Source organism: Gigantopelta aegis, chromosome 7 (genome assembly GCF_016097555.1).
Source record: "Gigantopelta aegis isolate Gae_Host chromosome 7, Gae_host_genome, whole genome shotgun sequence".
Taxonomy (NCBI): Eukaryota; Metazoa; Mollusca; class Gastropoda; order Neomphalida; family Peltospiridae; genus Gigantopelta; species Gigantopelta aegis.
In genome coordinates, this window is record NC_054705.1 from 45,008,523 (window position 1) to 45,023,947 (window position 15,425).

A 15,425-nucleotide genomic window follows, 5' to 3' on the forward strand; every position below is an offset into this window, starting at 1 on the left:
GTACTGTAAACTACCGATCAACAATTTTTTTTATGGGTGATCGCTAGACATTTTTTTGAAAGATAATTTTTTTCTGTAGTTTTTGGAAAAAAAGTGTGCATAATACATGGGAAAATACGATAGTTGGACTGAATATCTTTCATCAAATTCATGGTTGTCCTTAGACAATATAGGTCAACTCAGATAACCAAATGTTTGAATTAATGAATGTTTAACAATACCCCATCACAAAAATACACATCAGCTATTGCTGACTGCTAACTTTGAATCATGATAACTTGACAAGACTATCTGTCAAATTCATAAATACCCTTCACCATAACTAAAGTTGTGGGTGACCACTAATTTAGAACCCTGAAAGTAACAAAAAACTAACCTTGTCAGACAACACATATTAAAAAACAAAATGGTGGTCGCTTTGGCAATAAGAAAAAAAGAGTTTATTTTGTTTAACGACACCACTAGAGCAGATTGATTTATTAATCATCGGCTATTGGATGTCAAACATATGGTCATTTTGACAGTCTTAGAGAGGAAACCTGCTACATTTTTTCATTAATAGCAAGGGATCTTTTATATGCACCATCCCATAGACAGGATAGTACATACCAGTTGTGGTGCACTGGCTAGAACGAGAAATAGCCCAATGGGCCCACCGATGGGGATCGATCCTAGACCAACCGCACATTGAGCGGGCACTTTACCACTGGGCTACGTCTCGCTCCCCTCTTGTCAAAGACGACACATATTAAAAAACAAAATGGTGGTCGCTTGACAGACTATCTTTGTCAAATTCATAGTCGCCCGTTTAGCAATAAAGTCGGGGGCAATCACTAATTTAGAACACTGAAAGTAACAAAAAACTAACCTTCTTGTCAAAGATGACACATATTAAAAAACAAAATGGTGGTCGCTTTGGAAATAAAAGTCGGGGGCGACCACTAGTCTAGAACCCTGAAAGTAATAACAAAGACGTGAACGAACCTTCTTGTCGAAGACGACAGTTCCAACGGACCGGTCGACTGGTTCCATGACACAGAGGCAGCGAGTTTCGGCCTGGTAGTCAAGTTTCTTCACCCACAGAGAAACGGGGAGGACGAGATCGTTCGAGTCAATCGCATCAACCTGCAGACACAACAACAACACACAGTTAGCAGCTCCAATTAACGCATCTCGCGTAGTCACAGTAACCAATTTAAACTGGAAATAGCGTACTGACATCATTACTCATAGTTTGCAGAATGTTTGTTGAATTACTTATTTCCCAGGCTCCGTATTCATAAACATACTTAAGTCAATGTATGATACTTATTTATGTACTTTAAGTATGTATTTAGGTATCATACATTGACTTAAGTGTGTCAGGTCACCATTTCACGTTGGATCATTGTTTTTAAAATATTTAAACAAATTAATGCTTTCTAAACTTGATATTCATGGTTGAGTTGTTACATTTTTTATGTTGTTGCATAATGTGGACTATGTTTTTCCACATATGATTAAATGAGTTTGTAGGTGAAATTTATGTCTATGAATCGTTCTAGAATAAACAAACCTTAGCTTACAACATCAATGCATTCTTACTTTAATTAAATGGGCAAGAAAAATAAATCAATCACTGTTGTGAAGTGTAGTTAAGGCAATTCCAACCCTTAGGACAAAAAACATTTTCCATTTGTCCTGACAAGTGAAAATCTGCTCAGGCTAAAAAAATGTATCTCAATGGTTGGCTGGTGGACAAGTGAAAAGATTCAATGCAGTTTTATTTTGAACAACCAAAAACATTGTCCTTGCACTTGAATAAAACAAACTTCTTATTTGGACATGTGAAAATACTGGACGATGAAGTAGATTTCAATAGGTCCTTTTCTGGTGGACTACCAAAAATTTAAGCATTCATGCATGCTTTGCAAAAAGTAAGTGACATTCACAACCCCGGCAATCGGCAAAAATATGCAAGCTTATATGTGAATGTCTTTGCCAAATCACACAGTTCGCAGATGATTTTGTTTATTCATACCCCAATGAACATAAACAAAGTAACAGACAATCCTTAAATATATAGAGGATACTCCCTGAGTGTCTTGTGATATCATAATTTATCAGCACGAATTGATAAAAGTATGAAATCCGAGGCTATACTTTTATCAACTCATGCTGATAAATTATGATGTTACAAGACACGAGGGGGGTATTCTTTTTATCATCCATTATCATTCTTTTCATTTGCGACAGTTGTAAATAATGTCAGTAATGTGGGTTGAATGTCAGCGGTAGGCTCGTTAACTAGCAGAACGGCAGTGGTGTGACATCACTAATGGTAGGTTTAGCACTGAAACAAACACATTGACGTAGCAAAAAATGTCTTGTGATTAAAATTTGACCTATCAAGATTATAAGAAGCGATATCTCCTGCGAAAATATCACAAATTATAGTGCCAGCGATATCTCCAACAAAAGCCTTTAATGGATGATAAATCCATTTATCCTATAACTTATCCATGTCATAAACCCATGTGATGATTTACTTTCTCTCATCCTCAGGTATATAGAACAGAGCTATCCCATGAAAGAAAGCCATGTAAGAAATTTCTATCTTACATGAGATATCACGCGCTTGCGTTTAACATGATGTCAGTGGTAATATATGACGCCATATTAATGTGAGGTGGTGAATGAGGTCAGTAGACAGTTTTAAATTAATATTCTGTAATTAAAACCTTCATTTTAAAAGCTATCTTGTTAATTTATGGTGTTAAATATTATTTAACACATGAAAAAAACACGGTAAATACGATAGTGCAGTTTATTTATGACAAAATGGTCAAATGAAAAAGTTAATTGTTCAGCCATCTTTGTCTGTTCATGTAAAATAATGGTTTATTTACCGAATGAATGAGAGAAAAAGACTCCATCATATGTGGTCATGTGGGATAGAAAAAGTACACCCTCGGTGGTGAAAATTTTGACCATGGGACTCGGCAAGCCTCGTCCCAGGTTGAAATGTTCACCACCTCGGGTGTACTTTTTCTATCCCACGTGACCACATATAATGAAGTCTTATATTATTAACCCGGTTAATAATGGTATGCAAATTTGCAAAGTCTCTAGGTAATGTTTTTTGCTGTGGATGGGGCATTTGCTTACAAGCCAACAAGACCTGTGTACCTGAGAGTAACGTTTTCAAAGCTGTAGTTAAAATGTGTGACGTCAAACAATCATATTACTGATGGCGGCGACTTTAGTACTGTGATTTACTAAAAATTTAATTAAAATGTTATTTTAGCAGTGTTATAGGATAAATAGAATTCGCTACTTGTGTTTTTTAATATGTGAAATATCAACCTCGTCTAGTTAATCTGCATTTGCCTCGACAAATACCGATTAACATAAGACTCGGTTGATATTTTCCATATTAAAAAACACTTGTGACGAATCCTCTGTTTATTACACACCAGTGTAAGATATAACTCATGTCACAACAATTACTCAATATCTAACTAGTGTAATATTGGCACGTGCAGACTCGCGGTGCAGAGCCTCGACAAATACCGATTAACATAAGACTCGGTTGATATTTTCCATATTAAAACCCACTTGTGACGAATCCTCTGTTTATAACACATCAGTGTAAGATATAACTCATGTCACAACAATTACTCAATATCTAACTAGTGTAATATTGGCACGCGCAGACTCGCGGTGTAATTTTTCAATTTGAATGACATCACTTTGCATCTCCCTGCAATAAAATAAAATGGGTGCATGACGCATCCTTCTTCCGAACACTAGAAAACATTGAGTGCAAAATTGCTATTAAAAATGTTTTGTTCAGAGATTATTAACGTATCTAACCGTGTTTGTACAAAATAGTATAATTTAAAAGTGTACCATTACGAAATATCATGAATTGAAATTGCGATAAGATAGGCCTATCGTGTATGAAGCCAAAACGATGTAACCTGCCACTCTTTTTCACTGCTCTGTGCATAAAATGTCATTGTCACATCTAGTCAATCCCATTCACTCAGCTCAATTTTTGCTGGTCCGATCAACAATTCAGTCATTATTGTGAACTTCAAAACCTCATTACTAACAATTAATGTAAGCTTCAGGCCAAAATCTAAACTGTACATTGCTGCCATCTCGTTTACGTGTGACGTAGATCACTTGCTGACCCAATTCGTAGAAAAATAACATGTAGCAGATCTCAACATCCGCTTACTTCTGCGCTGCAGCTTGTTTACAGTTGGTTTGTAATTAATAAAATACTAAACTAGCTTGCCTGTCATACCATTTTTATGAAACTCGCTTTAAAATTCGCTCGTCAGATACCAAAACTGTCCACTCGTTTCACAAAAATGGTATGACAAGCAAGCTCGTTTACATTTCTATATTTACATCATTTTGACAAACAATATTTTGTTTGCATTTTGACGGAAACTTTGTCATACTGTAAATCATCAGTACACCTTCATGGCCAACTTTGAGATATGAAAACCGGCATTTATCGCGTTTTGAAAATTACTTATTCATATATAGAACAAAGTACAAAAATCATAGCATAGAGATACTGGAATTCTGTGGTTAAAATTAAAAACATGATGTACAAAATTATGCTAAATAAGATAACAAATTATTCACTAGACTTACCAACTACACACATTAAATGATGCAATATTCTGTATGACGAAAAGCAAACGCAGAAATATCTACTGCCATATGACAACTTGTGTCACACAACTTACCATTACTACAACTGATCAGAATGAAAATTAAACATCTACAGCCCATTGCCCGTGGAAATGATTAACACCTTTCTTGAATGACACCAACACTTATGCCGGTGTTGTCTTCACAACAGCAGTGTGTGTGACCAACAGCAGTGTGTGGGACCAACAGCAGTGTGTGGGACCAACAGCATTGCTGGGCTCGAAAGTAACAGCGGTAACTGCCGTCGGTGACATATAAACTGCGGTCGGTTGGAGGCATCACCGATGGCACTTTTGTATCGCCAGATAAAAATTACTGCCGTCGGTAAAGCTCATCACCGGCGGCAAAATGTATAGATGTGTATAAACATTATCTGCCAGTATTTAACACGGGCGATTGGGTCCTGGTTTGAGTTAATGGGCGTTTAGTTAGTACCACTCAATGGAACTACTCATACGCGTACCCTGTGTTGTATAATATACGTTCTCACTGCATTTTGCCTCCTCGTTTTCGTGTTAATGGCAGCCCATTTGTTTTTCTGCGCCTCTCTTTATTTTTCTGCATTCTGTTATAATTTATAGCACCCAGCTCCGCTATTTCAAAATGCACACTTTTTTCACACTGAAAAATATCGATCAGTCTACACACTGGACATCAAAGGAAATAAGCTGTGTTGTGTACGAAAGCGCAACTGACGAAATTGTTCAGTAGCTTACGGCAGTGACCGCAACATAGTTGAACACTATTTTGTAACAGTATCCATTTGTATGTTTGATACACACAATAACAGTTATGTTTTATTTTAGCAGTAGAAGGAAGGAAATGGTTTATTTAACGACACACTCAACACATTTTATTTACGGTTATATGGCGTCAGACATATGGTTAAGGACCACACAGATATTGAGAGACGAAATCCGCTGTAGCCACTTCATGGGCAGCAAGGGATCTTTTATATGCACCATCCCACATACAGGATAGTACATACCACGGCTTTTGTTACACCAGTTGTGGAGCACTGGCTGAAACAAGAAATAGCCCAATGGGTCCACCGAGGGGGATCGATCCCAGACCGACCGCGCATCAAGTGAACACTTTACCACTGGGCTACATCTCGCCCCCTTTAGCAATGGAAACATTTAATATAAAACCACTTATTTGGAGCCAAATTTCTCACGTGATTAGAACGGTCATTCTGTGTTTGTGCCCACTAACTCGTGTCTGATATTTTATCCTCAGTTGCAGATTTAATTGGTCGTAACTGATGATTTGTACTTACTGTCATTTGTTTATTCAGCAATTCTTTATAAAATCTTAGAAACGGTTAAAAACTGGGGGGTTTTGTGGGGTTGTTTTTTTGGGGGGGTGGGGGGTGGATAGCACTGCTGATAAAAACAACTGAAGCGCTAGAGTTCATTATTAAAATCATTTATCTTGGGTGCCAAATATATATACACCGCCTTTACAAACACGAAACTACTTTTATTAGCTGGCAATATCAATGCGATCGATTCATTCAATGGAAATAAAAAGAACAGAAAAATGTTACCCCACAGCAGGGGATTACTTTAAAAATTTATTATTTTTCAGAAATCTTTAAATCTTTATTAAAATAATAATATTAGAACTTTGATTGGTTTAGCAAAACGAATATACGTGAATGTCAGACCGATACTTCGTTTTAACGTAACTACATTTTAACTAACAGTACACAAAAGATAAGGCAGCTTGTACATCGAACCAACTTTTCAGTACCAGATACGGAGGGGCAAAGTAAGGGATAGGTATTTCCACAAAGTCGACCAACACACAACGATATACGGTAACAAAACATTCCCTTCTTTTTTGCTTTTCACTTTTTGGGGTTTTTTCTTTTTTGAAATGCTAAGGTGGTGGGCCGCACAACCTCCCTCCTTTAATTTTCACCCAGCAAGAACACTGTATACAATTTAATGTCATCCATACAACAATTTTCATGTCATATTCACCTAAAACTTGGGCAACTTCATCTAAGAAACACCAGTTTTCGTTAAATGTTAGTTTATGCTAGTAGTCCATGATTCCATTTATAATATATTCTTGTTTATTGAAGTTTATTGACATACATTGAAGAAATTTGACTACATGTACATACAGAAAACTAACCTTTCAGTCAAGTTTATTTGCTGCAAAAGTCAGTTTACAAAAAAATGGCGTCAGCATACTCAAATTGCTGTTGGTGGGCCCTTTAACCGATGGCAATTTGGTTTTTTTAATTGCCTTGGGTGATAAATTCTTACGTTCAAGCCTTGCAGTGTGTGTTACCAACAGCAGTGTGTGTTACCAACAGCAGTGTGTCTTAACAACAGCAGTGTGTGTTACCAACAGCAGTGTGTCTTACCAACAGCAGTGTGTCTTAACAACAGCAGTGTGTGTTACCAACAGCAGTGTGTGTTACCAACAGCAGTGTGTCTTAACAACAGCAGTGTGTGTTACCAACAGCAGTGTGTCTTACCAACAGCAGTGTGTGTTACCAACAGCAGTGTGTGTTACCAACAGCAGTGTGTGTTACCAACAGCAGTATGTCTTAACAACAGCAGTGTGTGTTACCAACAGCAGTGTGTCTTAACAACAGCAGTGTGTGTTAACAACAGCAGTGTGTGTTAACAACAGCAGTGTGTGTTACCAACAGCAGTGTGTCTTAACAACAGCAGTGTGTGTTACCAACAGCAGTGTGTCTTAACAACAGCAGTGTGTGTTACCAACAGCAGTGTGTCTTAACAACAGCAGTGTGTGTTACCAACAGCAGTGTGTGTTACCAACAGCAGTGTGTCTTAACAACAGCAGTGTGTGTTACCAACAGCAGTGTGTGTTACCAACAGCAGTGTGTCTTAACCCCTAGACACAAGTAAGAGTAGCATTCATGACAAGATGAGAGTAGCAAATGATATTTGAGCGTAGCATGGCCGAATGTCATAAACAACAGCAAAAGAAAACACCAAATAAAACCAAATAACTGTCATAGTAACTGCAAAGACTGGGTCATGCTATTTTTAGCATAGATAACGCTTGTCGTCGGTTAAGGGATATGGACATACCCGAAATGTAACGAATGTTGTCAAATCAGTCAGGCAATTTGAACAGGATTATGAATGCAGGGTATGCACTAGGGATTTTTTTTGACTGGCCAATCGGGCCACTCACAGCAACACTCTGACTCACCCGTACAACTTTTGAATGGCCCGCGACCAAATTTCGTTTAAAAAAAAAACTTACTTAAATTGCACTTTAAAAACATACAAACAATAATAACAACACAAAAGAAGGAAACCGAACTTGTTTTAGTTTTATTACAAACTGTTGTAATTAAATTCTAATTATTATGTTGTCACAGGAACCACACAATCAAACATCTGGAATGTTTTACCAAGGTTCGGTCTACCTACGAATACATTTACATGGCCGAGGTTTTCCAAATACATAATCAAAACCAGCCGAGGCATTCCGAATGGTTTTAGACTGCTCGATATACTGGGGAAGTGGTCGCTATTATATCCCATATGGCTTTGGTTGTGCAGATATTAATAGGAAACCAGTTGAAAACAAAAATTAAAAAATAACTTTCTGATCTCTTACAAACATTAGTTATTTGCATTTTGATACATACACATGTAATAAAATATGTGGAAATTTTCAGTAGCCAGGCGGGTGACACATGATAAGGTTTTGACATGCCCGACACTATTTTGACTCGCCACGGGCGATCAGGCAACCGTAAAGTGCACACCCTGTGAATAACCTTTTTTTTTTCTTTTTTTTTTTAAACAGTATCCAAATGCAATAAACCAAAAATTAACTGTTGTGCGATGATGTGATCAGTACTAAATCTGAATGCTTATGTTCTTATTTCAAGTTAAAATTTAAATTAATCTATTCCTAACTGGCATATGTTCACATGCAATTTTCTATATTCACGGCATGCAAGCATAACAACTTACATAACTAAAGAACAGTTTTTTGAAGGTTTTATAGTATGCGATACATCTTACTGTACATAACTGTTTTACAGTGGTTCTTAATCCGCAAATTATACTTTTATATGTTGGAATAAAAGTTTTTTTAAAAAGCCACAGAAATGAGGAATTCAGTTTTTAGTTACTGTATTCCAAGATTACATCCAATTTTTTGTATAATTGCCAGAAATCGCTTGCTTTTCAACTGTACTCTGTAGACCTATAATTTGTGATAAAGATGAAACTTATATGCTTGGCAAATAAAACATAATTCGTTAGTAGAAACTTTGGTCAAATACACTAATCATCCAGTTATATTTATCTGGTGCAAAAGTTATTACTGGTTTTCATTAGCGTATCATACTGGATTTTTTTCAACTGAGCATAACAATTTGGATATGAGCGTAGCAAACGTCGACTAAGAGTAGCAAACTACGCCAAAAACATAGCAGTTGGCAGCTCTGAGTGTGTCTTTAACAGCAGTGTTGTCTTAACAACAGCAGTGTGTCTTAACAACAGTACACAGTCGAATTACCGACAAGTTTTAGTCACATAACTACGTTATGAAATCTCGACAACAAAGCCATATACACTTTCCAGATTGTGTCTTTGCACAAAACAGAGTCAAAAGCAGGCTTCGAGATATGAGATGATTGACCGATAAAATCACCTGCCACTATCCTGAATTTGGATCTCTGCATAAAACAGAGTCAAGAGCAGACTTCGAGATACGAGACGATCGGATCGATAAATCACCTGCCACTATCCTGAACAAATTTGTTTTATGAATTTTTTTTTTTTTTTTATCTGCTGATTAAAGTGGGATTAGATTTAATATAAATTTTCAAGTAAATTCAGTGCCATGAATGCCATATAGTGCAAGTCACTTATCACATGTCATAGTATGTTGATCTGTTAGTATATTAATCCTTATTTACGTCTAGCTCCAGCCTGTGCACCACGACTGGTATATCAAAAACCGTGGCAAGTGCTATCCTATCTGTGGCATGGTGCATATAAAAAATCCCTTGCTACTAATGAGAAAATGTAGCGGGTTTCTTCTCTAAGACTATATGTCGAAATTACCAAATGTTTGACATACCAATAGCTGATGTGCTCTAGTAGTGTTGTTAAACAAACCTTTTTTCCTTTGTTTATGTGTAGTGTAAATAAATTAATTAATTAAAAGTACTTCGTCAAAATGAAGGTCTTTTTCCCCAAGATAACTAAAGATATTTGTTAATCTTTTCACCAGTAATACAGGGTTAGGGTCAGGGTTCGAAATTTACCACACCAATAACATCAAGTGCCGTCGTTGTCCTCCTAACTCTTCACTGTGACCCACAACTTGACTCCTGAATGTTCTTTTATTATATAACACGAAACTGTTCACGCTAGTTCATTTTGGAATAAAATAATGTTCACCTATATTTTAACAAGCATGAAAGTATCCAGGGCACTGTTTTACTAAGCGATCTTAGCGCTAAGATCACCTTAAAGGAGACCGGACACCAAACCATATATACGGCGTAATGAATTGTTTGCCGTCATCAACCACAACACGCAACTACCGCGCTCCACTTATTGACTAAGTTAAGCGTGCCCGTCTTGGTTGGGATTTTTTTTGGCCAATTTCTGATGTTTGCCGGAAACTGTCGACAATTGATGAGCTAGACCCGTGACGTCATTGATGAGAGGAAAACTGAAGAAACTACCAAGCAGCATGGACGAACTTAGCGATTCGAGTGACGAAGAATTGTGTCCAGCTTGTGCTAATGGCATCAAACCGTATCAGTTTGAACCACTTATCAGAGACTTTGTCCCTAATCCTGGAAATGTTGTCTTAGATGAATCAACTGCCGACGAAGACAAGGAAGCCACACGGTCATAGACTAGCATACAAACATTTTTTAAAAGATAATTGTTTATGACATTTTTAATGTAAACTGAAGCAAATGGACCTAATTAGAAGAAAAGCACACAAAATGTAATAATATTTCATCATAAATCTTGTTCAGCATAGATGTAAATATGACACATCAGTGGATATTCCAGAGGCCGATTTTGCAAATTTGCAAAAAGCATCCCCATCTCACCAAAGCAAGATATAATAATTTAACAAAAAAAATTGTTCTTTTAACTAGTTACCCTCCAAGTTTTAATGTGTTTGGTTAAACCGTGTATTTTTAATTATTAAGAAAATGTGTTACCAGTCTGCCAAAACTGTCCACAGCCGGGTACAGAAACACAAAAATGTTCGAACATATTATACTGTTGCCACATACTGACAATCACTTTACAACTAATATGTCTTATCAACAATATTATTATGTAGTCTTTGCATTTATTAATATAAAATACAACAGGCCTCACTAGAGACTGTATCCCCCCCCCGCCCACTTCAAATATCGTTCCTACAGGCCTATACAAATGTAAATATGTAGAGGGTGAAGTTAGGAACCAGTTCCTTTTATCTTTACGATTTTGTAATCATGATTTCAAACCAACTGTTTCAAGTAGTTTGCTCCACATACTGGAGGGGGGGGGGGGTGCGCCCCCAACTTGTGAGCTTTTCTTTACCACATTAAATTTTGCCATTGTAACCAAAATCTGATGTAGAGTTTATATATTATAGAGTGTATATATTGGGTGGTTATAGGTTTGAAATGGGTTTTTTATTGAACATTTTATTTCATGCACTTTTATAAATTTTAAACAGCAATTATGTTACTATAATCTATCGAAAAAAATAAAGCATATATATATACATTAATTTCTGAGATTTTTTAGTACATACATGTAAGTTTACCCTCCGCACCCTCTGGCAGAAACCCAGGGTAGGTATTAAAATAATTATTTGGTGTAGAGTACTTTTAATATGACATACAGAAAGCATTAAAAAGTACACTTTTATTATGCTTTAATAATCGACATTAGCTTTAAAATTATTTAACCATCATTCCTTTGGCCAGAGTACATATGTTGTTCCTGCCAAAGTGCTAGCATTTTAATTTTAATGACAATATACTGAACTGACGATAAACATTGTTAACTAACGTAATAATTCACGTTTTGAAGGTGTTTTGTTATGAGGTTAACAAACCAACTAGATCAAGAGACGTTAGTATGGAGTTGTTATGGGCTGTCGGTGAAAATTAATTTGGTAATTATAGGTAAATAATTGCAATACCTTTATTTAATGTATATCTTAAGTACATACTTGTTTTAATTTTCACATTGTAAATGTACCATAACCTGCTGTATTTAGTTGGTGTAAAGCCCATTCGACGACAATAATGCGTCCATGTTTTAAAACAACTTTCGGGTTTTTTTGGAAATCGAAACCATGATGTTGGCCATTTCTTGGGATGCATTGCTGTTACTGTTGCAGTTAAACACTGCACAGTTAACCATCATATAATTACGTCGACAGTATATAATAACACTAATTATCTTGTAAATTAAATTTCCGATAAACCTGGAGACAAAAAAAAGAAAGAAAATAAGACTAAAAGGCACAACCAAAGAAGCAACACGTGTACCGATATTGCTTGGTAACTCTCACCGATGACGTATTGCCTCGCTCTCGTTCAGATCTATGCATAATCCCGCCCACTTCTGTTTTTACCCCAAACCTAAGACGTGCAGCTGACCGGTGCCTCACAGCGAGCCGGGCGTTAGAGTAATGTGGTCTTTGACGCTAACTTAATCCATTACACACTACATGTCTTTTGGTGTCCGGTCTCCTTTAAATACATACGGTAGCTATGCACTTAAGGTGATCTTAGCGCTAACATCACCTTAAATGCATAGGTAGCTATGCACTTAAGGTGATCTTAGCACTAACATCACCTTAAATGTATAGGTAGCTATGTACTTAAGGTGATCTTAGCTCTAAGATCATCTTAAATGCATAGGTAGCTATGCACTTTAGATGATCTTAGCACTAACATCACCTTAAATCCATACGGTAGCTATGCACTTAAGATGATCTGAGTGCTAACATCACCTTAAATGCATAGGTAGGTTCCATTTACTGCTTGTGAGAACACACGATTTAAACATAAAACATAAACATACCACTATTCCGGAAAGGGAGACAACTTCCCCTGTTGGCTCGAGATGCGACTCGGCCAGTGTTTTCTGGTCGCGTGGTTTGAGGTGTATTAAATCCTTCAGCTTCATCCCCACCAGATCAGACTGGTCGTAGCCGAACAGTTCACACGCCATGTCATTCGCTATCAGAATCTGGAAGATAAATCACAGTACAATGTTACAAAATGTCTGGTCATAGCCGAACAGTTCACACGCCATGTCATTCGTTCTCAGAATCTGGAAGATAAATCACAGTACAATGTTACAAAATGTCTGGTCGTAACCGAACAGTTCACACGCCATGTCATTCATTATCAGAATCTAGAAAATAAATAACAGAATATTACAAAATGTCTAGTCGTAACCGAACAGTTCACACACCATGTCATTCGCTATCAGAATCTGGAAGATAAATCACAGAAGAATGTTATAAAAAAAAAAAAGCAAATGAAATTATGCAAATCCCGTCATGATTGAAGTTTGTTTTGTTTAACGACACCACTAGAGCACATTGATTTATTAATCATTGGCTATTTGATGTCAAACATTTGGTAATTTTGACATATAGTCTTAGAGAGGAAACCTGCTGCATTTTTCCATTAGTAGCAAGGGATCTTTTATATGGCCCACTGACGGGGATCGATCCTACACCAACCGTGCAACAAGCTTTACCACTGGGCTACGTCCCCCCCCCCCCCCCCAACTTGGTATCTAGTGTAGTGACGGTGTAATATGAGAAATTAACTTGGTATCTAGAGTAGTGATGCAATATGAGAAATTAACTTGGTATCTAGAGTAGTGACGTAATATGAGAAATTAACTTGGTATCTAGTGTAGTGACGGTGTAATATGAGAAATTAACTTGGTATCTAGAGTAGTGATGTTGTAATATGAGAAATTAACTTGGTATCTAGTGTAGTGACGGTGTAATATGAGAAATTAACTTGGTATCTAGAGTAGTGACGGTGTAATATGAGAAATTAACTTGGTATCTAGAGTAGTGACGTAATATGAGAAATTAACTTGGTATCTAGAGTAGTGACGTAATATGAGAAATTAACTTGGTATCTAGAGTAGTGATGTAATATGAGAAATTAACTTGGTATCTAGAGTAGTGATGTAATATGAGAAATTAACTTGGTATCTAGAGTGGTGACGTTGTAATATGAGAAATTAACTTGGTATCTAGAGTAGTGACGTTGTAATATGAGAAATTAACTTGGTATCTAGAGTGGTGAAATATGAGAAATTAACTTGGTATCTAGAGTGGTGACGTTGTAATATGAGAAATTAACTTGGTATCTAGAGTAGTGACGTATCTAGAGTAAATATGAGAAATTAACTTGGTATCTAGAGTGGTGACGTTGTAATATGAGAAATTAACTTGGTATCTAGAGTGGTGACGTTGTAATATGAGAAATTAACTTGGTATCTAGAGTAGTGACGTGAGAAATTAACTTGGTATCTAGAGTATGAATATGAAAACTTAACTTGGTATCTAGAGTTAACTGATCTAGTAGTGATGTAATATGAGAAATTAACTTGGTATCTAGAGTGGTGACGTTGTAATATGAGAAATTAACTTGGTATCTAGAGTAGTGATGTTGTAATTAACTGGTATCTAGAGTAAATTATGACTTGGTATCTAGAGTGGTGACGTTGTAATATGAGAAATTAACTTGGTATCTAGAGTAGTGATGTTGTAATATGAGAAATTAACTTGGTATCTAGAGTAGTGATGTTGTAATATGAGAAATTAACTTGGTATCTAGAGTAGTGATGTTGTAATATGAGAAATTAACTTGGTATCTAGAGTGGTGATGTTGTAATATGAGAAATTAACTTGGTATCTAGAGTGGTGATGTTGTAATATGAGAAATTAACTTGGTATCTAGAGTGGTGACGTTGTAATATGAGAAATTAACTTGGTATCTAGAGTGGTGACGTTGTAATATGAGAAATTAACTTGGTATCTAGAGTAGTGACGGTGTAATATGAGAAATTAACTTGGTATCTAGAGTAGTGACTTTGTAATATGAGAAATTAACTTGGTATCTAGAGTAGTGATGTAATATGAGAAATTAACTTGGTATCTAGAGTAGTGACGTAATATGAGAAATTAACTTGGTATCTAGAGTAGTAACTTTGTAATATGAGAAATTAACTTGGTATCTAGAGTAGTGATGTAATACAAGAAATTAACTTGGTATCTAGAGTAGTGATGTAATACAAGAAATTAACTTGGTATCTAGAGTGGTGACGTTGTAATATGAGAAATTAACTTGGTATCTAGAGTAGTGATGTAATATGAGAAATTAACTTGGTATCTAGAGTGGTGACGTTGTAATATGAGAAATTAACTTGGTATCTAGAGTAGTGACGTGTAATATGAGAAATTAACTTGGTATCTAGAGTGGTGACGGTGTAATATGAGAAATTAACTTGGTATCTAGAGTGGTGACGTTGTAATATGAGAAATTAACTTGGTATCTTGGTATCTAGAGTTAACTGGTATCTAGTGTAGTATGTAATACAAGAAATTAACTTGGTATCTAGAGTAGTGACGTAATATGAGAAATTAACTTGGTATCTAGAGTAGTGATGTAATACAAGAAATTAACTTGG

At 36.2% G+C, this 15,425-nt stretch overlaps 1 protein-coding gene across 1 annotated transcript in view; it reads right to left on the reverse strand.

Annotated features, from left to right (window-relative positions):
• The window catches only part of LOC121377400 (PAS domain-containing serine/threonine-protein kinase-like), a 72,518-nt gene that overhangs the window by 29,843 nt on the left and 27,250 nt on the right, over positions 1-15,425 (reverse strand). Inside the window, exons 5-6 of the mRNA XM_041505381.1 lie at positions 12,786-12,953; positions 985-1,125 (exon numbers count right to left, since the gene is read on the reverse strand). Of these exons, the coding sequence (XP_041361315.1) occupies positions 985-1,125; positions 12,786-12,953 (309 nt within the window). The remainder of the gene's footprint in view (positions 1-984; positions 1,126-12,785; positions 12,954-15,425) is intronic.